At 37.0% G+C, this 22862-nt stretch overlaps 1 protein-coding gene across 3 annotated transcripts in view; it reads left to right on the top strand.

The window, feature by feature from the left end:
- TAF2 (TATA-box binding protein associated factor 2) overlaps positions 1-22514 on the top strand; it is a 59501-nt gene extending 36987 nt beyond the window's left edge. For 2 of the 3 annotated variants that reach the window (XM_059865995.1, XM_059865986.1), the window contains exons 21-26: positions 3700-3769; positions 5291-5400; positions 7704-7933; positions 10495-10647; positions 11064-11169; positions 20905-22514. In XM_059865995.1, the coding sequence (XP_059721978.1) occupies positions 3700-3769; positions 5291-5400; positions 7704-7933; positions 10495-10647; positions 11064-11169; positions 20905-21170 (935 nt within the window). In that variant the 3' untranslated portion in view covers positions 21171-22514. The remainder of the gene's footprint in view (positions 1-3699; positions 3770-5290; positions 5401-7703; positions 7934-10494; positions 10648-11063; positions 11170-20904) is intronic. The other variant, XM_059866004.1, reaches the window with a different exon arrangement.
- The last annotated feature ends 348 nt before the right edge of the window (positions 22515-22862 follow it).

Here is a 22862-nt window from a genome sequence, read left to right as displayed (position 1 = left end):
GCCATCTATTGCCAAGAGATCTGATTCTCGTTCTAGTTACCTGGTTTCCAGTTCACACTGGATGCAAACCAGCAGCTGTCAATGCCTGTTGCTTGTGCCAAAGCTGGCTTTTAACAGTTCTTGTAAAGGAAGCTGACAGATTTTGTAATTTCCATAAAAAGGAAAGTCTGTGTTTTCTGGGTGGAACTTTCAGAGTAGGAATAACACTACCTTTTTTTGAGTTACTTGAAAAGAAATAATTTCTCCATGGAACTGAATAACTTGTTTTCTTTGCCATTAATAGCAAGGGTTTTTTTGATAAATGGTAACGTTTTAAAATGCTTGAGGCAGCATACAAGGGCTTGGACAGTTTATCTAAAATGGCTTGAAGTGAACAGGGTTTATTAACTTTCTGAAGTTAACTTGTGAGAGCTGTAAGACTATTAATAGTTACTTGTATAGAACAAGGCATTTGCATACTTAGAAGAGATAGTAAACTACTCTAAATAAATAACCATTATCAAATTTGATGAATGTGAATGTTCAGTGTCAAAGATACTCTGCTGCAATTGAGAACTGAGACAACACTGCTTGTCATTTGAAAAAAAATCCCAAGGGGATTTTTATTTCAGAAAGCAATCACATGTGTTTACATCTATCAGAAGTATGAAAATTTACACATGTTGCTTTTCCCACAGCCTTCTCCTAGACAAACAGGCAAGCTACAGACAGGATGGGTGGTCAGTGCAGTGGGTAAGAATTGAGTGTGGTGATCGGTGTAAGTGAAAACCACCGATCACCACACTCAGAGGGTGGTGATCGGTGGTTTTTACTCAGGCTGGCAGTCTGTCACAAATGGGTCCCTCAGGGAGCATCAAGCGTCTTCAGAAATTATGTGGAGAACAGCACTGAAAGCAGCATTACCAGGTTTATTGATGAGAATGCTGGTGGTAAGGTGGACCAGAAGGGAGGGACATCTCACAGGGAGACCAGGACAGGCTGGGAGAGCAGGAGAGCAAGAGCTGGATGAAGTTCAACAAGTGCAAGGTCCTACACCTGGGACAACATAACCAAAGAGCCCAGAACAGGTCAGGATCTGTGCTTGGGGAGCAGCATCACTGAAAGGGACCTGGGCGTCTTGGTGGATGAGAAACTGCCCAAGAGTCAGCAGTGTGTGGCTGCAGCAGATCAGATCCTGGGCTACCTCTGCAGGGCAATAGTAATGAGACCGAGATGTGATCATCCCACTCTGCTTTGTACTCAGTCTGCACTTCAAGCAGGTGTATAGTTGCAGCCCTCACAATTCAAGAATTGTGGGCAGACTGCAGAGGGTCCAAAAAGGAGCCATGAAGATTATCAGAGGGGTGCAGGACCTGCTCTGTGTGGGAGGAGTGACTTTTCTCCCTGGGTAAGAGAAGGCTTAGGGGGGCTTCATCACAATATTCCAGTTCTTAGAACACAGCTGCAAAGTGGATGGAGTGTCTCTCTCCTCTACATGGAAAGGAGAAGGATTAACAAGTAAAAGAGATGTTTCATCTTGAGAGATGCACCGAGAGATGTTTTATCTTGGTATGAGAAAAGAGTTTTTTTGCAGTGGGAATAATCACTCAGTGGCACAGCCTCACCAGGGATGTGGTGGAATCCCCATTGCTGGAGGTTTTCAAGATGCAGTTGGACAGAGTGCTGGATAATCTCATTTAGGCTCCCTTTCCCATGGAAGGCTGGAGCAGATGATCTTGTGAGGTCTCCAAACCAGACCTGGTATATGGTTCTTCTGGCTAATAAGATTTGTTCTGCCTGAGGTCAGGTTTAATTTATCATTACTGTCCAAATTGTTTCATAGTTCCTATGTAAATTTGAAGAGCAGGTTGAATGCTTTAGTAGCAAAGCTTTAGAAGTCTAGAAAGCTTAGTTTACACTATAAGGCAAATAGCAGGGAAGATTTACTTCATTTCTAGCAGGAATAAGTTTAAAACACAATTATTTTTTTTTTTTTTAATCACAAAAGTGTGGTGTTACCTGGTTTTGTTATCCAGTACGATCAGCCTAAAGGATTATTCCCCCAGACTTCTCATTTTCTAATTGAAAGGCATTTTAAAATCCCTTTTTGTTAGTCAAAATAATTACAGTTTGCTAATGATTGTGACTTCATGTTTTCAGTGTTGCAATTCTTTGCTGTGTGGTAATTAAGTACTATTTTTGTTACATGAAAAACAACTTTTGTTTGCAGTGTTCTAGCTGCCTTCTGTCCCAAGCCAGGAAGAGCAGCTGAGCACAGGAAGTCACTAATCCCTTAAAAGTATGTTCTCTGCATAGTTTTTCAAAGGTTTCTGGTTTTTAAGGCAAATCTGAGATTGTAGTTCTGATCTGTATGGATACAGATTTGCTCTGTTATCACCCAGAACTGTGTAGCCAGGCACTGAGCAGTGCACTGTGGGAGCTAATACATTCTGCCTCTAAACTGGGCTTAGTGGAGCCTCCCCAGTGTAACCAGTTTTGTTTTGGCTGGACTGTGGGAAGAGCAGGGCTGACTTGCAAGTGGTCTGCGAAAGACTGTCCAGCCATCTTCTAAGCAGTATTTAAATGTAGTTTCCTTCTTCTAGCCCAGAAAGGGGTCTTAAGTTCTAGTTGTCTAAAGCATTTTTAAAACTTGTAATAGAATGAAGTGCTGGTTCTTACATTATAAATAAATGCCTCTTCTGTTAAAAGCAACTTACTCTAGTGAAATAACAAAAAAATAATAGGTATTAGAATTGATTGGACTAAAGTTATATTTTAACATTTTTGGCTGAAAACAAAGCAAAATAAGGAAGAAAAGTTGAACTGAGGTATTTAGAACTAAAAATACAATTGGCTAGGGGAAGAAAGAAATACATTGCTAGGACCACAAGATGGAAAGCAATAGAAATGGTTTTGGACCTCTCTATTCAGTAATGATTAATACACAGTCTTCATTGTTTTGAAGAAATGAGTAGAGAATACTGCTGTAAAAACCTTACAGTTATGCACCTGACAAAAAGATCACAATAAAAATTCTTACATGTTTTGTGTAATGAGTGATGATGATTTCCCATGTAGTTTCCTAATTTGCAATATTACTCTGATAATCAAAGAAATTTTGTAATGTAAGTTACATTTCAAACTAACAAGCTGACTTTGTTTCCCATTTTCTACAAGCATGTGCTGATAGGTTTCAAACTCCATTTTAGCTGCAAAGTATAATGATTTGAAAAACTAGTGAAGGCTAATGAGGGGAGCATGATTGCAGTTTTTTATAAGCCCTTTAGTAGTCCTCTTTCTGTCCTATGTAAAGATAGTAATCTTTCACAGATTCCTGTGTATGAGAATTCCTGTGTGTATTCTCTACAGAAGATGTTATGCTTCTGATTCTTGAAAGGATATTAGAATATGTTCATTTTAGGAAGCACACAATATCAAGATGAGCCTTTACTCTGATTTTACCAATCAGTGCTCATGCAAATAGTCAAATTGGTTGTTATTGAACAATTGAAGCATGTGAGAGTTTTGTAAATGTTTCTATTTCCATGTAAAGTAAGACACTTATTACTTTGAATTTGCTCTATAATTAGTGGAATTCCTCTTTAGTTGCAATGATTCATTCTCTTTATGTGCTAATTCAGGAACTCATGATTGTCTTCATCAAAATCCTTCTAGTTTATATATATATTAATAGGCATTTTGTTTTATTTTGCTTTGCAGTTGATAGGAGCTATGAAGAATTACAGTGGCTACTCTCTATGGTTCAAAATGATCCTGTACCCTACATAAGGTAAGTGAATTAATAAAGAGACAGGTTTTTTACTAATGCTGAAGCTATTAGGTAAATTCTTCCACTGGAATCACTAGAATAGATCAGATCCTTAACTGCTTCTTCACAAAACTGTTTTTCCTTCTTGTTATTTTACATTAATTGAAACATGTTTAGATGTTTCAACAGTTCACATCTCAAAAATTAGTATATTCTGTTCTTATTCTGCATTATGTAATTTTTGTCCTTTTTGTTCTACATTGTGCCAGAAGTCTTAAGTTAAAGATTATTTCCTGATCATAAATAGAGTGTATAAGTATGATGTTGCATATGGCAAAAAAGTCTTCATGATATTTAGAAAAGACAGAGGCTGAGACATAGTGCACACAATATTTTGACACCAAGGGGTGTAAAACAATTGTCAGACTGTAGATGGGGTGAAAGGATCATGTGAAAATGTGGTGAAATTTCTAGTATTTCTTGTTTCAACTTCATTTTCACACAAGTGGTTGGCTATTTTAGAATGTTCATTACAAACCTATGAACACCAAGGTTCATAATAATTGTTTTTTCCCAACACTTTATTGTTATGACCACCATTGAAATACTGAGTTTCAAAGTTAAATAATACTACTTTTACTCTCTCTATATAGGTGATTTCTTACAAATACCATAGCTGCAAGATTGTTCTGTTTCATTCATGTCATTCTTGTTAATGGAAATAAATACAGGTTTAGCTTCAGTTTAAGAAGGAGATTTAATTGTATTTGTATCTTTTTAAAGAGGAGTTTAAATTTTGAATTGAGTGTAATATGTTAGCCTCTTCTAAAAGAAAATGCACAAAAAAGAAGTATCTGCAAGAGTCTTTTTGTTTCAAATGTGTCAGACAGCAAGGTGAAAGCTGGCTATACAGACAAAAATTGTTAAACTAATAAGTAATGAAACAAAGAATTCATTAAATGTTTTCAAGGCCAAGTTTGAAGAAACAAAAATGTATCTCCTTTCAGCTCAGTCTGTAAATACTGTAAGCAGCATGGTAGTGCAGGATCTTCAGAAACCAAAGTAACATAAGAGGTGGCAGTGTTTGTTTCCAGGAAAATGTGCAAGTCACTGGTTTTGGGCCTGCCATTTTATATCAGTCATAAATATTTACTGTTATTTAAAAACTATTTGATATCTGCATGTAAGGAGTTTATTTGCCAGTGTTATATCTTCTTGGTAAACTTCCAAGTCAGTGTGCAAAAAAAGATCATGACTAAACAGAAGAGCTTAATGTAGCCTACAACTGTTAACAGTTATGTCTGAAAACATCCTGCTGCTTTGCGCCTTACTTTTTATCTCTGAGTTATACTGCTGATGGTAAATATATGTCTAATGCATATTGTGGACAGAAGGAAGCAGAAAAAAGGCATAATTGGTTAAAAATTTGGAAGTAATCATGTAAGTTTAATAAGTTTGTAAGAATATTGAGAACTGATTAGACTTTCATCTTTAGGGTTTTTCTTTTGGATTTAATAAAGATTATTTTTGTGTTTCTTTCAGACACAAGATTTTGGATATGCTGACTAAGAATCCACCTTTCACCAAGAATATGGAGTCCCCCTTATGTAATGAAGCTTTGGTAGATCAGCTTTGGAAACTGATGAATTCAGGTTAGGGTTTTTGATTTGTTTGGGTTTTTGTTGTGTTAGAGTTTTATTGTGAAGTTTTTTGAAATAAGTATTAAAAACTTGCTTCAGAATATGCTGAGAGCTCTCTTAGTTTCAGTAGTTAGAAATTGAAAATCCAGTCTCAGAACCTGAATATCATCTTTGTACTTCCAGAACACTCTTAGTGACATAGGCTACCAAACCTTGTTTTAATTCTTCTGGTTACTGATGTAGTGTGCTTTGATGTCCTCCTGCACAGAATCATACTTTGAATGTTCAAAATTGTACAAGCAAGTGTTTTCTCAAATAACAGTGTCTGTGTTACACTTAGAGTTTGCTTTACATTAGATGGTCTCTCTTTGTCCTCTTTTTCTCAGAGAGTATGAGAGGACAGCGTTGATATAGATAATTTAAGTGAGATTTTTAGAGGTGCATTATAGACCTAAAACTCAGTTTGCCTTGTGAGATTAGGAAAGATCCTAGTGAGAGAAAGGCTTCCATCTTTACCATTGACCCATTTTTCATTACTGAAGCAGTTTTATCCAGTCCTGACAAACTGCCCTTTAACATCTGGCACATTACCACAGAAATTACATATAAACATTTATATAGCTTTTTTAGGTCATTGCAGGCTTTCTGTTCTCTGTGTGTCATTATATTCAGTGTTTAAAAGTTTACAGCTACACTCCAGGTGTTGAAGTGGGGAGACTACTAGTAGTTCAGTTTCATAGGAATTGCCAAGTTTCAGACACAGAAAATAAACAATTTTGATGTTCCCACCAGAGAATTTGTTTTTGCTTTTTCATGAGAGAAGAGAGTGTGCAGTGTTACAAGCAGTACCTCTTTTTGTAAGTAACAAATAGGGTATACATGCTTATTAAGGTTCATGGGGCTTTAAGCACCTAAACTTCTATGCCTCAAGATGACATAATGTTTCAGTTAATTTTCTGTAAGGGATAACTGTGGCATTCCAGGGTGCCTTGAACAATTTTGTTGATGTATGTCATGCTAGTAGCCAGGTTTAAAGGTGCATGATTCTAGAATCATGAGTTGCTTTCATTTAACATAAGCACATGGAATGGAGAACAGACTCTAATTGGTATATGTAATGGGGTTTTTTTCTGTGTAAATCTGAATTAAATTGATAATATCACAATAGTTCTAAAATTAATATTTTTGAATGTATCATTCCCTGGGGAGTATTTTAATGTTTGAAATGTCCAGATTAATATTCATATGCTTTCATTTGTAACTGGGTATGTGTAGCTGGTCATTTGTAAGGTAGTTTGCCCTGGTAAGGGCAAGCTAAGCTTACTCCAAGCACTATTTTGGCCCCATAAAACTACTATTTACACTGATAGGTCTTGTAATTTTATTTTGTGTTAAGTCTTGCACAGCCACATTAATATGGCACTTGGCACATCTGTGTCTTGTTTACCAGATATAGTTCAATTCCTGCTGGGGAACAATATGTTCAATAAACTTGCAATCAGTCAAGAGCTGGGCTGAGTTAACACCAGAACTGCTGTATTTGCAGCATTGCACCAGATGTTAAATGTCTTTTGTTGTGATTGGTGCCAAACGTGCTTGGACCATTTGTGTATGAAGATACTAAAGCAGTACGCAGTTTGTAGTGAAAAATAATAAAAAAATAAAGCATTGCTTTATGCAGTAAGAATATATACTTTGAGTATGAATACAAATTAAAGTATTGAGTATTCAGTGAAGTTCATGACATAGTAATGTTAAAAAGCATGCTTGTGCATTTGTCCTATCAGTGCAGTTTCCAGAGAGTAAAGATCTTAGTCATGCTTAAAGCTCTTACTATATTTTGTGGAATATCCACAAATTTTGGAAAGAACAGAATATAATGATATCCACAAATATTTGTGGACATTCCTCAAATTTGTGGAATATCTGCAAATCCGTTGATACAGGAAGCCAGTTTGGTAACAAAATCTTCCATTTACTTGACCAGTAGAAGAACATAAGAGTGCAACTTGAAAAATAAAGGCATATGGGTGTGGTTATTTTTCTTTTATTTTTCATTATGTTATTATAGCATTTACTTTTCCAGTCTTGTTTTACTAAACATGTCTAACATACAGCCCAGGAAACTTAAAGCCTTCCTGTTAAACAGGAGAGTTTAAAAAGAAAGCAAGTGAGTAAGAGCTAATAAGAAGCAGGAATAATGAAGGCAGCACAGAAAATGTCATACTCTGGTGGGCCTGGGTTACTTAAGCTGTTATATTTGTGGGAGAGGAGGAGATTTTATCTCTGTATTAACAATCTCTTTTGTATTTTAGGAACTTCACATGACTGGAGATTACGATGTGGTGCTGTGGACCTCTATTTCACACTCTTTGGCCTCAGCAGACCTTCCTGTTTACCTTTACCAGAGCTTGGACTTGTTCTTAACCTGAAAGAAAAGAAGGCTGTACTCAATCCAACGATTATCCCTGAATCAGTTGCAAATAATCAGGAACCTGTGATCAGTTCTAACAATCATGGGCAGTCAGTAGGATTTCAGAACACCGTAAGCACAAACCATCTGCATCCATCCTGTTTGGCTTTTGGCTGGCTCCAAGTCTTGCATGGGTTGCTGATTTAATTTTGTGTTGTGTTCAAGCCTCTCATGCTTTACCTAAGCTACCTTCTGACCTCATTGCTCTTTATTCTGTCCACTTGAATGGCTGGCGTATACCATGACTTTTTGGACATTTTTTAACTGTTTTGCATTGCATATGCAAGCTTTTTACTTGTTTTTTTTTTCCTAGTCTCATCATTTCTGTTCTTTATGAAACTTTATATATTGCTTATGAGATATGAAATGATTCACAGAAATGTTTGATGCTGTGATGAAAGCTTTTTTCATGAGACTGTTTCTTATAGGCAAGTTATCCAATTTTCCAAAACAAAACCTTTTATCAGTAAATCTATTGTATCTTAAAATACATAGGTAACTCCTCATTTTAAACAACTTAAAGTGATATGAAAGTTGAAATTTTAACACATCTGCATTGAACATTTGAATCTGACATTTTGGTATTGTGCTCTGAAGGATTTGTAACAACTTCTGAAGAATGGCTTACATTCAGTTTGGTATCTTTCTGGATTTGGAGGCTTCAGTCCGAACACATATTCCATTGCGTAGTTAGAAAATAAATTTTTATAAACTATTAAGGTCATACTTTCCTCAAGAATAACTGCCACTGCTGCAAGACCAAGTATATTTAATTGTGAGGGGGGAAAAAACCAACAGACATGGAAATAATAAGTGATTTTTTTCTTAACGGTTTCAAAACCAGCATGTGATTAGCATGTTTGAAACTCTTTCCACTATTTTGAATAAGATGGTTTACTCTTACTTTATCATAGTTAATGTCTAAATAGTTTTTATTGAAAAGTATGCTGAGAGTACTAATTAACAGTACCCTGCAGGCCCTTTCCAGCAGGGGGAGAAAATGCTGGTGGAGTCAGATATTGTTAGACCTGTCCTGCATATTTACAGAGCATGTAGTAAGTCCTAATTTGCTGCACCTAATAATTAGAATTAAATAGCAGGAAGCATTTTGTTGGCAGATTTTTAGGCTGCAGTTCAGTGAGCACCCAAACTTTTTTTGCAGCCAGACTACCAAAAGATTTCCTCTTAACTCTTCTTTTCCTAAACCTTCCTGTCCCTTGTGCTAGCATTGTAGTGGTTGCTGCAACAGTGAGCTGGATCAGGGAGGATCTGGTTGAACAGTACCTTTTTATATTTCAGTTTCCTGAGCCAGTTTGTCATGTAGTTGTAAAAATGCTTGTGGCACCCCAGGACAGAAACGTGTGTGGATGAGGCTGCTTCCTTTAGCAGTGTACTGGCTTGCACTGGTGTGGAAATACAGCACTGGTACAAGCCTCAATTTGTTCTTCGTTCCTTGTATCTTCTCCTCTTCCTCATCTTCACTCTCCTACCGCTTACCTTAAGGTTACTTTTTTCATTGTAACTCCCCCAAAATTCAGGGAACTGATTTTCCAGTAGTATAAAACAAAGACTGCCTCATGTCAGACAAAGTAAATCCAGAAGCGTTTCACAATAGCAGTGCCTTGGACAAAGTAATAGGGATGAAAAAGGGAAATGCATATTTGAGGGGAAAAACAGGTGATAGAATTTATCAGATTAACTAGATTCTTCAGAGTAGACACTGAGAGCATAAACGTGTTAAAATCAGTACTGATGCAGTAGTGCCACTGAAGCTACTGAGGATGATTGAAGTTACCCACTTCATAAATGGAACTTGAATTGTTCAGGACAAGAGTTTGTGGGGCTAGAGTGCCCTTTCTAGGATAGAAGAAGAGCAGTTCAGGGGAACAGTATATGCCCTTGAGAGTATATGGTATATATGCCTTTTATAGTTTTTAGTGAACTTTTAATTATGTTTGCTTCTGTGGATGCTTTATTTTCCCTTCTAAATTTTGTCTGTAGGACTTGTTGAAACACCTATATCCTATTTTCATTACTATATGTGTAACTTAGGAGACTCTCCTATTTTTCTATTTCTTTGACCTTGTTCTTTTTATAATCTAAGCAGTAATTTACAAAACAGTTTTATTCTTTTTTAATAAATATTGTTGTAAAATAAGGAAAAAAATTATAATTACTCATTATGATTTGTGCTAAGTAAAGTAAGCTTTAGCTTTTAAAATAAACTAAAAGAAGATTTAGCTAAATCCCATGGGTAGATCAGAGGCTATCACAGTTTTTCAACTGAGATTTGTCCTGAGGAGAGTCTGCAAGGCACAGATTTATAGACAGGCTATTCAGAGGCAGCAAATGTTGTTGCACACCAACAGTACCATGATTGTGAGAAGCGACAGAAAAGATGCCAATGCTAGATATGCAGAGGGAGCAGGGATAGAAGTAAAGAGAAACTATGTTTGTAGGAGTGGTTGGCACAAATCCATACAGGGTTTTAGAAAATACTTCTTGCCAGAACTACAGAGAAAACTTTGTTCAAATCACCCACTTTACTCAGAAGATTTTTCAGGTATCAGGTCACTTTCTCTGAAACATGGATCTTGCTATCTTCTAATTTTGGTCTTTTAATGCTGCTTCAGGAGGATGATCATCTTATTAAGGAAACAGCATCCAGCATTTCTGGTCATCAGCAGGGGGTGAAGAGGAAGGCTGATATGCCACTCGGGTCTCCATTGGAGCCAGGGCAAATACTAGAGAAGAATGAAGACAGTAAAGTCAAACTCAAAATCAGAGTAAGAAATGGAAATTCAACTTGCACAATGTGTAGGGTGTTCAGAATAACAGCAGTGGCGTCTGCTGGCTTCCCTTGAAGCTGTGTTGAAACAAAAGGCATGCTGTGTGGATATATGTATAGCAGTTGTTATGCTTACTTTGGCAAAATCATTTCCTATCAGATTCTTTATTGGCTGGCAAGAGCTAAAGTTGACAGATAATGCTCTTGTTCACACAGCTTCACAGTAAATTAGAAAGAAGGAAAGACACTGACCCTTTTTAATTTTACTGAATTTTTATTCTTTTGCAGTGGTAGATATCACTTCCTTTCCCTCTCACCCCCAGTTTACCTCAAAAATAAAATATATTAAATTCTCTTTGGTAATGTTTTTATGAATTATTAGCATCTGCTTATTTTTTTTCCCTGATATCTTAGTTCTCAAACTCTCAAGAGGAAGAAGAAATTGATATGGACACAGTTCATGACAGCCAAGCCTTCATTTACCATCATTTGAATATGCTGGAGAGACCATCCACACCAGGTAGGAGTAACTTTATAGGCAAGGTGGTTGTATTTTTTTTAACTACTTCAGTTGTGAGGTGCTTTTTTGCTACTGCTTGTTTCCATACATACAGTGTTGGTAAGTGTTCAATGTTACTGGAATTCCAGGAACTGCAGAAAGGGTGCATAAGAATATTTCTTTAGGTTTCAGTAGATGCACAGATAGATAACTGTATACACATGTATTTTTACACATATCTAAGTAAGACAAGTGTAAATCATGCTTATGAAAGTGAAAAGCTAAGAAATGAATAGAAGAGCACAAAGTTTAAGTAGAATCTCATAAGCAATTAGGTAAAACTTGTTTTGCCATTGGTTTCATTTAAAAAAATTACAATTTTGAAGGTTAAAAAAATAGCAAGACTCCTCAGGTTAAAAAAACCCTCAAATATTATTGATTTATAAATTAACATTAGGAAATGTTAAAGCCTCAAAAATATTTAAAAGTGCTTTCCAGTGTTGAAAGGATTGCATCTGTGAGTGAAATTGTTTCATTTCAAGCACTTCCTTGTTTTTACTGCTTCTCTTTGTATCTTTTTTTATACAATACTTGACAAAATTATTCTCAAGGCATAGTGTTTCTTAGAAACTTCAAAACAGGTTGAACTTCCACCTTCTTTGTTTCTCTGTCACTAGCCAAGAAATTTGCTGGTTTGTCTCATTTTCTCAAAATGTTTTAACAATGTGTCTGAAGTTCAGTTCCAGAATGTGCCAGTGGAGCAAAGCTGAGGTCACGTGACAAAGTACCAAGCATTTTGAGGGATCTTCCCTACAGATTCAGAACAAGATGTTACTGTTGCAGTACTGTATTGTGTAAAAGCAAAATTTTTTGCTTTAAATTTCAGAGTAGTTACCCTCTTGCTTGTTTTTCTGTTTTTATCCAGTGGCTGCCTAGTGTAAAACAGAAACAGACCTTAGCAGCAGGATCTGGAATGTTGGTTCCATCTTGAGTTGCCCTAGGTCCTGAGCTATGCTGACAGGTGACCTTATCTGCTTTGTCTGTGACCAGGCAGTTTAGTGGCCCCATTTAAGAGAAGGGCTGGTGGATGCTGCTGCCCTGAGGATCCTGCTGAGGTTGGTGCCTTGGTGCCAGTGGTGCAGAAGCTGGAGGCTCATACTCCATTATGAGCCTTGGACATAATCTTTTTCCTTCTTTGGCAGATGCTCTAGCCACTAAGGGATTTTTATTTCTTTTGATTTTATTTTTTTTTAATAAAAGGTAACTGCTGTCACTTCTCAGGCAAGAAATTAAGGTCATATGGGGACATTAAAACACAGGGAGGTCTAGTTTCTGGATTCCAGATGGCCTTCAGTTAATGACACGTGCCTACAGCCAACTCCACCAGGACAGCTTTGCTGTTCGGTATCTAGAGTAGCAAAACCTACAGCTTTTTGGCTTACTTCAACAGGGTAAAGGAGCAGGCTGCATATAGGTTACTCTCATGAACAGGAGCCTCTATCTGCAAAGCTTTAGTTTAAACTTCTTAGAGCTGCTTTGAGTTTTGTTCTCAATGTTATGGTCAACCATCGCATTTTCTGTTGTGGCAAAGAATAATGCATCCAGGGCACGCAAGTGCAAAGCTGGTCTCCTGAGGATTGGTATTTATAACTCTTACATGATATTTTGGAACAATTTTTTCACTAGATTTACACACTCTATGGAATATAAAGTCGTAAACAAAAGTGCCAAATACGTCACAAATAGGACTTAGGGGACCCTCTGTGCTCCAGCTCTGTGCTCCGGGACTGTTGTGGATTAAGTTTGTGCTGGGGGTCAGGAAGGGTAAATTCTGACCAAGAGTGGAGCAGTGGCCGCTTAGCTGGTGCTTTTATAGACCCACAGCAGACACAAGCTACTTCAAGTCTCACTTGTGTCCTTACTGACCTTCTCACCTCTGCTGTTTAGACATTCAGCACACTGTAATGCATTTTCTTTCCTAGGTAATAAATAAAGACAAATGCCAGGTTTTCCACCAGAATTCATTTTAAATAGTAAGCCTTTGAAAAACATTTTGAAACACTTCAGATTATTTTATTCTTTTTTTTGTTGTTGTTTGTGTGGTTAGAAACAGTTCCACTTCACATATTTTTTGCTTCTAAAATTTCACCTGTTTCTTATTCATGGCATTTTTCTCAGAAGCAGAGATGTATGAATTACAGACTGAGTAAATAAAGATAGTTCAATCTTTAGGAAATGGTATACTGCTGAGAAGAAACAGATGGGGAAGAATAAAGGCATACATAAATAAAATTGTTCACACTTAGGAGTGTTCTGTTTTACAAAGGAATCCCGGGGCCTGTGAGGTTGTACAACAGTGATGGAGGATGGGTGCATTTCAGGGAGTGATTATTGTGAAATAGATTGACAGGAGGTTCTGAAATGGTCTCAGTGTCTTGTTAGTAAATCTGCCTCTATTCTGACTCCTACTTGGAAGGAGTGAGCTCTTAGTCCACCCGCAGTGTTCCTCCCCCAGCTGTGGGCTCTGTCCCCACGTGTCACATGAAGTGTTAGGTCATCAGCTGAACACAGCATGTGGAAAGCAGCTGCCAGGAGGAAGTTCACGTTGGGTCCTGTAGTATCTGTGGTTTTTTGCTGGATTGTTGGGTTGTTGTTTTTTTCCATTTTCCAGGCCACCCCAAATGATCATTTGGATTTGGTCAAGTAACTCCCCCCAACAGGAAAATATTGTTTTCCTTTAAAAGTTAGGGGTGGAGGAGTGAGGGTGAGAATGTTTTTGCATGGTTCTGCCCTTGGATGTGAAAAGTTAAGGCTGAGACAAAACCAGAAAGTTTTCTAATGCAACATATGCTGGATTACAGGTTTCAGTGTTATAATTACAGCACCTGTCCCTGTTCATACAGAAAATAATTGGTTTAAATCCTACTAAAGCATCCTGACTATCATGGTAAAACTCTGGCAGTTGTAGGGGAATCTAATCATTTTATCAAGAAATTATTAAAACAAACAAAACATTAGTTGTGAATTTGTCTAAGGAATGCTGTTGTGATGATTACTCTTCTGCCCTTAGGGCTGGAAACTTGGTAGCCTCCTTTGAACCTCCAAGGCTGTGCAAGGTTACATTTCTAATGTGAGAACAGATTTCATTTGCTATTAATCATCAAGAATATTAGGAACACTCCCTTTACTTAAATCTTAAGTTTCAATATGAGATTTTCTGTAAGCAACAGATTTGATCTCTCAGACTGTTAGGTGACTTGTCTTGCTTTGTTGGCTTCAGTGAAATCAGATAAAGGTACACTTCTTTAATATTTCACTCATCTGAAAGTACAGCATGTCAGAAGTAACCTTTAAAAGGTTCTGCTGTATCTGTCAGTGGTTATTGATTGGGCTGGTCTTTTCTGCTTCCAAAATAAATGCCTGGCTGTAGCCTGGATGATCTGCCAGTGAAGTTACATGTCATTATAGCTCATCACTGATGAACACTTAATTGAACTTTTTCCAAATGGTTTCGATGGTTTGAAAGTTGATAAAAAGCAGCATCCATTTCTCTTTATTTCTGCAAAGGAAAGAAAAATAAAATACAGTGATGTTGTCTTAGTGCACTGGCAGTTCTTTTTCTGATGACATTCACGGGCGGTGAGCTTTGAGGACATCCTGAGCATTCAGACTCAGATCAAAGAGATTCCATGGCTATTCTGTTAATTCTTTTGCAGTTTTCCATGATAGTCAAATTGGAAATTGGTGCTGCTGACTTTGTGGTTGCTCTGTTTACTGCATAGATGAAACTTTGGAGGTCTAGACCACAGTCATAATGTTGATCAGATTGTGGTCTTGTTTATCACAGTTACTGCACTTCAGGAAATTATGGTTTATCTAGATTGACTTTTTTCTGAAACATTTTGAAACTGGACATACTGCATATGCTGCAGTAAAGTGTAGAGGTAAACTACTGTAGTTATTATGTTTAAACAGTACATTTACAGCAGCAGATCCAAGCCTGGGGTGCAAATCACTGCATCTGGAGTTTGGATGCAGGAGTAAATAGGAATTCAGTCCAAACTGTGTGAGAAGCCCTCTGCAGTTAGCTGTAAGTGCACCAGTACCTCAAAGTCCAGCCTTTAGTGGCTCTCTACCAAAAAGTGCTATGAAAACATCAGCACACAGACAAATATATAAATGAACACTTCTTGGATTGGAGGACACTACTGACGCTGATGGCTTTTTGCTTTACTTTCTAAGGAGGTAAAAGTTGTTACAATTATTCTGATAGAATGCCTTTTAATAACATATAATATTCGTACAGTATCTGCTACACTTTATTACTCAAGATAAAACTTTTTCCAAAGTGATAGCTCATAGGCTTTGAGGTTTGTAGATAAATTTGCCTCACTGAAATAGTATGTGGTTAATAGTACACTTCACAAGGAATGGTGTTTTCCATTGCTTTACTCTAAAGTAAGGAAAGCAGCTTTAATAGAAGCACAAACCCTGCAGATAGTGACAACAGAAGTGAGAATTGCATCAGTATGTGGCTGCTGTGTGTCAACTCCATGATTTAATTAAAAAAACATAATACTGTAGCTGTGACTGTCTCTGAGAAAACAAGTGATCACTCTCAAATTTAGAAGATGAATAAGGCTAGCAAGTTTTCAAGTGAACTACCTGAAACTGATAGAGGCACACAAAGTATCTGAATTGGCTTCCTGATTTAGATGTTCTTTCTTTCAAAAGCAGGGATTTCACTAGAATGTTCCAGAATACTAAAATAAATATAATAAAAATAACACCACAGTTGAGATATTATTTTAGTGTAAATATAAGGCAATATAGTTGTTAAATTAAAGTCAGATGAAGAAATCAAACTTTTTACCAGTAAAAACTGCATTTTAGTTAAAACACCAACTTGTCTATACAATACTTAAGTTTTACCTTTGGTATAGGTATAAGAAATTGTCCATCTGGTTTTAAATCCCACTAAAAAATTGAAGTCAAATGAATCTTTAAATTTGAACTTGTTAAAATGTTTATGTTGGTTCCAAATTAACTGAATTCTTTAGCGGATCTTCAGAAAACCTTTGGCTGGTTTTATGTGTTTTTAACTAGACCTTTGTTTTTCACCCTCAAACTTTAACTTTTATGCCATGGACCTTAAAAGAGCACTCTTCTAGGGAGAAAATTGATAACCTTTTTCAGAGATGTATAATTTGAAAATTCTGGTTCTTTAGACTAATTACAGGACATGGCATTCTGGAAACCTGAAATCATTTATGCTTGGTAACTTTTTCTATGTACTTTGTTGTTGGTTCAACAGATGCATAAACACAGCATTAAATTAAAAAATAGTGTGTCTTGGATGTTTCCAGAGTAACACTAAAAAGAAAAGAAGAAATAAGGAAAAACAGGGTCATTTTGTTTTTACGGTATTTTCCATTTTCTAAGTGTTTTCTCTTTAGAGAAAATGCTAGTCAGAGATGCAGGTCAACTGTTCTGCAAAGAGAGTGCATTACCTTTCTCATTGGTCAGCTTTCTTTGGCTTCTGGGGGAGACACGTGAAATGCTTGTGTGCTTGTATCGACGTTCCCCTTCCCAGGGCCTGTCCCTGTCAGGTGCTGCAGCACCAGCCTGTCCTCAGGACCCATGACCTTCACACTTGGCTATATTTGTGAACTTGCCTTCTCCCTCTCTGATGTTTCAGTAAATTAGGGTGCAAATGGGGTAAATTCAAACAAGTGTCAATTTGTAAAAATCCTGTATCAGCCAGCTGTTTTACATTTATTAGCCATGCAAAGAAACAGAGGCTGTAAGTTTGTGGCATCCCACTCTCTTCACACAAAATCAGAAGCATAGGAGGGACCATATGAAAGGTCTCACAAAAGCCTATTGGCATGTTAAAGTCTCAAGTTTCAGGTTTTCATACTGTGAAATTCAAAAACAAAATATGAGAAAAATAGGTGAAACACTCTACCCAACAACATAGTTCAATGTTAATGCACCAATGAGCACTAAAACTTAAGTGAACAGGGTGTTAGAATTATCTGACAGCAATTTATATTATGACAGCAAATGTTTGAAGCTTATCAGGATCCAAATCCCTTTAATTTACCAGGTCTGTGTTCTCATATTTTATTCTCTCTCATGACATCTACAGCATTTGTATTTGTCCCTGGGGCAAATGGTACACAAATATTCTGATCTTTCCCCCACGGGATCATAATCCTGTCTAATTTTAAGCACCTACCCAGCTAGCTGGAACACCACAAACCCAGCAATTACATTGGACTCTCCACATCCTAAACAGGAGGAGATCCATGTGGACAGACACATGTATGCGCATTTTCTTCCAAGGAATGCCACTAACCACTTCAGAAGGAGCTCCTGGGCTGGCCCTCGACTTACTGTGTGTTTCTGTGTTTTGTGAAACTCGGGTTTCAGTCCTGCTCTCTGCCAGGAAGAAATGGGTTCCCTGCAGGAAGAGGGAGTGCTCTGTGCCTCTTTGCACCAGTCCTGCTTCCCCCGTAGATAAAAGGATGATTTTACTGCCCTGTTTGGCAATTTCTATTTAGCCTTGCTTTCCTTAACTACACTTGTCATGTTCCTGGCACAGGCTTAAAGTTGGAAGAAAGAAAAGGTTCTGTAGGTTCAACACTGAATTTTATGCATGGAGATCTGTAAGATTTTTGACAGAGCTTTTATAGGTCTGTCCATTTTGGCACACAGCTGAGTTTGGTAGTTTGTGATCAATCATTTGGAGCCATCATCCAGGATCAATATATTTGATTATTGATTTCAAAGCACTCTTTCACAGTAGGAGGAAGTTTTCTGGATAGCTTTTATTTTTTATTTAAAAACCCAAGAGACTAGAGTCACTATTGTGACTCTATGAAGAAATGGTGTGTGTACTCCTATTGCTGGCTCAGTAGAAGCAGATTTTTGTGATGTCATTCTTTCATTTCTCATTGATGTGTTTTCCATATTACCAATGTTTACAGCCTCCCCAAGTGTCAGTAGCCCTTGAGTTGCAGTTGGATCCCATTTCTCCCTTTCCTGAAGATCTTCCTGCCACTCTAGGTGGTCACCACCACTCCTTTGGTCCTGTTGGTTTCAACTACTGTTGTATTTGCTTACCCCAGTAAATGGTGTTTAAGTGATTTAACAAACAGATTTTTTTAATAACACACGTGAAATAACTAATGAGGTGATAATACAGAATGTTGCCTTAGCAGAGCTGGTAGTTCAGTAAACTGCAGGAAATTAGCACAAGTGGCAGGTCATATAACAGAATGAGGAGAGTCTGGTTGCATCCTCCATCTTCACTTGACATTAGTGCTGCATCATCCCTGCAGACTTTAACCAGTGTTTTTATACCAGTTCTGGTTAAAATTTTTTAAGTTCAGAGGCTTAGCTTTGAGATTGTTACAAATGTAGTGTCTAGACTTACAGGTTTAGTTTCCATCCAAAAATAGCTCCACAATTTGGAATTAATGGAGCTGAGAAGTTTTAAGAGTTTGTGTCATGTTGTGTAGGTTTTTTCTTCTATTTGAAGTTGGTTTGATTTTGCCACGTGTATATTAATGTATCATGTGCCTGTAGCTTGAGAACACATGAGAATGTCTTCAGTACTTTAGGTCATCTTTTGTACATTTTCCATACAACCAACCAGTGCTCTTCAGGCTTTTTGCCAAGACCTTTATTTCTGTGTTTCTAGGAGCTCTGTTTGTGTCACTGACACAGTTCACCTGTAACTACTGCAGCCTATTTTAACAGCATCAAATACTGCCTGCTTTGGTTTTCTGAGATACAGCCTCCACCCTTTCCTTTTCTAATGGCCTGAGCCAGATATACTCCTATATATATATACTCCTATATACTTGTCTTCATTGTTGAGAATAGCACCAGACAACAATGTAAAAAAATGGTAGTAGGTATGCATTGAAGTCAGCAAGTGGAAACTGGAATTGGTGTGCATCTCCTCTACCTGCCATAAGATACATAAAAAAGTGAAGTTGTGAGTTCTAACAATAAATTTTTGCACTGGTAACATGAGCTTACTGCTGCTTAGTTCTGATTAAATAAATATTAAAGCCTTTTAAAATAGTTTTGCATTAGAGATCTTTCAAGTTTATAGGAAACTATTGTACTTCAGACTAGCCTCCTTCATAACCTCAACAGAATTTTGTATTGCACCATATTCCTCTCTTGTGGTTAAGACCAATCATATTTCTAGAAAGACATAATTTTGCTGCTTAATACTTCAAGCAGTAGAAATTCCGCCACGTCCCATAGTAAGTTATTGACTATCCTCACTAAAAAAAAATAAATTCTGTTTCTATTCTGACTTCTAAACACTTCATATAGATGTAGATTTTGTTTTTTCCAGACATATTTATAAACAAACAAAACCCAGAACAGCTGTACATATATGTAGAGAAATCTAGAAATTTTCCTATATATATGCATGATTGAATCAGTCCTCAATCTTTTGGGTGAGGCTAGAAAGATTGCATGGAAATTGTTCTCAATACTTGCTTGTCATAGTACAGGGAGCTGTCTCTTTAGACTTCCAGGAATCATTACCATAGACAAATCATTCTTGCCTTTAGAGTTACACAGCCAACCAGTAAAAAGATGTACTAGGAAATAAATGTGTTTTCAAATATACAGAAAAAGATAATTGCACAGGAACATCAAATAACATCATTTCTTGTTGTTTAATTGGGATATTTTCGCCAAAAACTGGATAGGAAAAAACCCCATATTTAAACTAGCAATGAAGAAAATCTGTTGTAAGTAATACTTAGAGGATTTAATTGCCTTCAAAAATCTGCTGGTGCTTTTCTACATTTATCTAGTTGTTAAAGCATCCTTGCAATGTGAGTAATTTGATTCAATTTCTGCCTAAAGGAATGTGAGTGTTCCTACCTTCCAAGTCTTTCCACTCTTCAACAAAGGTATCCTCAGAGAAATGCTTTAATCTCTGCTATTGAAGCTATTGCAGTCTGTCTGAAATAATGAAATACTAAATTAGCCAAAGAGAGAATGAGAAAATCATTCCTGAATTGAGATGTCATATGGATCATATCTCCTTCCTCAGGTTCAGATACCAGGCTTGCTCAATTTATAACTAGTTCTCATGTACTTGTGAAATATACAGTGATAAAGATGGTATAATTGTATTTATTGGGATTTGGTTTTGTTTAAGGAAAAAAAACCTTGTATAGTCTTTCAAATAGGCTAAATTGGTTGCAAGAGGCAATTTAAAAAAAAAATCAGTTTAGTTTTCAACTATCAAAAGGTTTGTATGTTCTTGCAGGGAGCTTTGCCTCCCAACTAAAAAGAGTTCACATCCCAAAACTGCACTTTATTATGCCAGTCTTGCACTTTATATCAGAAGGTTCACAAGCAGTTATATTTGCATTATTCAGGGTACAGTGGCCTTCCTACTCTATTTAAAAATGAATTTCAGGAAGCTAGTATGACTTAAAGTTTCTTAGGGCTCTTTACAGTTCCTAATTGTCTGGGACACTTCTATGCTATTGAGGAAGGAAGGACCATCTCTAAAAATGTCAGTAGTGTGGGAACTTGAATGGCGTGTTCAGAGCCTTCTCTGAAGCTGAATGATTCAAGCATTGTTACAGATTCCATGGTTTTATGTTTAAATGATAATGTAGGTTTTATCTAATATTTCAGAATTCCTTATGTTTGGAAACAATGCAAGTTAAACATTAGCTAATCCCTCTGTATCTATTCTTTCAGGTAAGGAACAATCTTCGGGGGAGATAACCATGCACCCTGTCTCAGCAGCTCCACTCTCTGTGTTCAGTAAAGAATCAAACTCCTCAAAACACAGTGACCACCATCACCACCACCACCACGAGCACAAGAAAAAGAAGAAGAAACACAAGCATAAGCATAAACATAAACATAAACATGATACTAAAGAAAAGGAAAAGGATCCTTTTGTTTTCTCTAACAGTCCAGCCAGTGCACGATCAATCCGCTCCCCGTCACTTTCAGACTGATACCGATGGCTTCTCTGGAGTTCAACTTGAAATACTCTTGGAGTGGTTAGAAGGATGTACATAACTATAGCTTCTATCTTTTTTTATGGAACTAAGAATATGTGAATTGTCTTAGCAATTCAGAAGCTCTGCCACCTTTGAAGCCTTCTTTTTGCATGTGTGGTTGTTGAAATCTGATTCAAAAAATATGGTTTATGATTCTGACTCATTTTGTATTTCACTGTTCTCCACACCTCCCACTCTTTTTTCCATTTTAAACAAAGAAAACAGCCCTTTATATAAGAGCCCCATGTCCACTGGCAACCCCCTGCACATCACGCTTACCATGTGTATTGCCAGAATCAATTATGGTTTAATCCTTTGAAGAATGTTAGAGGCAGAGTATGTTTTAAGCAGAAGCCAATTGCCAAGCCTTTGGTGACAGACTGTTTCCAGAGCAGTATTGTATAACTAAGTGTAGATCTCCTCAAAAGACAGGGATTTTCTTTTGTCTTCAGCTGACCTGTTTCTTGCTTTAACCATTGCAACGTGATGTCAGACTTCTAAAAGAACAACAGTATGTAGAACATTTGCATTTTTTCAGATACTAAAACTCTTGAAAAATTCCAGGCTGCTTTTAAGCTGGAGGTATTTATTATGGATATGAGCCTTTTAATATGATTAAATTCTGCAATTGTTTTTGGAATTTTAGCAAAATGCGTAATGCATGTTTTGTCCTGTAATCAGGCTTTTAAAAATCCAATAAAGTTTGCGAATTATTTTGACAGAGGCAGGATTTTTTTCTTCAAGCTTACGTTGGAATATGCTTTTGAAAGATGCTTACTAAAATTTTTACAATTCTGAAAAGTTTAAAAATTAAAACATTGAAAAATAGGTATTTCTTCTTCCTGATGGGTGGTTTGAAAGCAAACTCAGCTCATGAATCCACAGGAGAAATATATCAGTAGATTAAACTAGGTCTGGGATTTGAAATGATGGATGCACTTAAATTTCTTTAGCTGTGTTTTATGCAGTGTACTGTTTGCATCTAGGAAGTGTTTTATTTAAAAACTTAATTTTTAAAAAGTTTTAATAATAGAGATAAATAATCTCTGCTACTTTTCTTTATGTGTGGAGAGGCAGTGTTTTGTTTCCATATACTGGTTAGCTTCTGTTGCCCAGAGTTCACATAGCGTTCTATAAGGTCATTTTATTTGGGTTAAATTTTTTTATCAATTTTTACAAATTTCCATGAGACTGATTCTCATCCTTAGAGCAAAGACAGAAAGTTCAAGAGGGACCCAATAAGACTTTTTTTAAGCCATATTCTGTTTCGTGAAAGTTAATAAATACTTTTATATTCTATACCTGCTGGTGAATCCTGTAGTTCTTCGAATAAGAAGTTATCGGTAGGCTAGAAAGATGATAGGCTCAGGTACTTTGTAATATGCATTTACTTATTTTGTTATTCAAGCACCACATCCTTTTAATAGTGCACAGATTGCTGTGCTGATCGCTGCCCTTGGAACTTGTTTGGGCTGGATTCAGACACAACAGGCCTGGGCAGCCTTGCAGCCTCTCCCGATCTGCTGCTTTGCCATGTCAGGGGAAGCCCACCTGGGTTTCCTTTTAGCAGTAACTGTGAGCTCCTGGAGCTTAGGTGAGCTAAAGGTGCAAGAGGAACACCTCAGCATGGGTTGGATGAGGTGCTGA

Source organism: Haemorhous mexicanus, chromosome 1 (assembly GCF_027477595.1).
Source record: "Haemorhous mexicanus isolate bHaeMex1 chromosome 1, bHaeMex1.pri, whole genome shotgun sequence".
Lineage (NCBI taxonomy): Eukaryota > Metazoa > Chordata > Aves > Passeriformes > Fringillidae > Haemorhous > Haemorhous mexicanus.
Note: the sequence above shows the minus strand (reverse complement) of the source record. Positions and strands in the feature narration are given on the sequence as shown.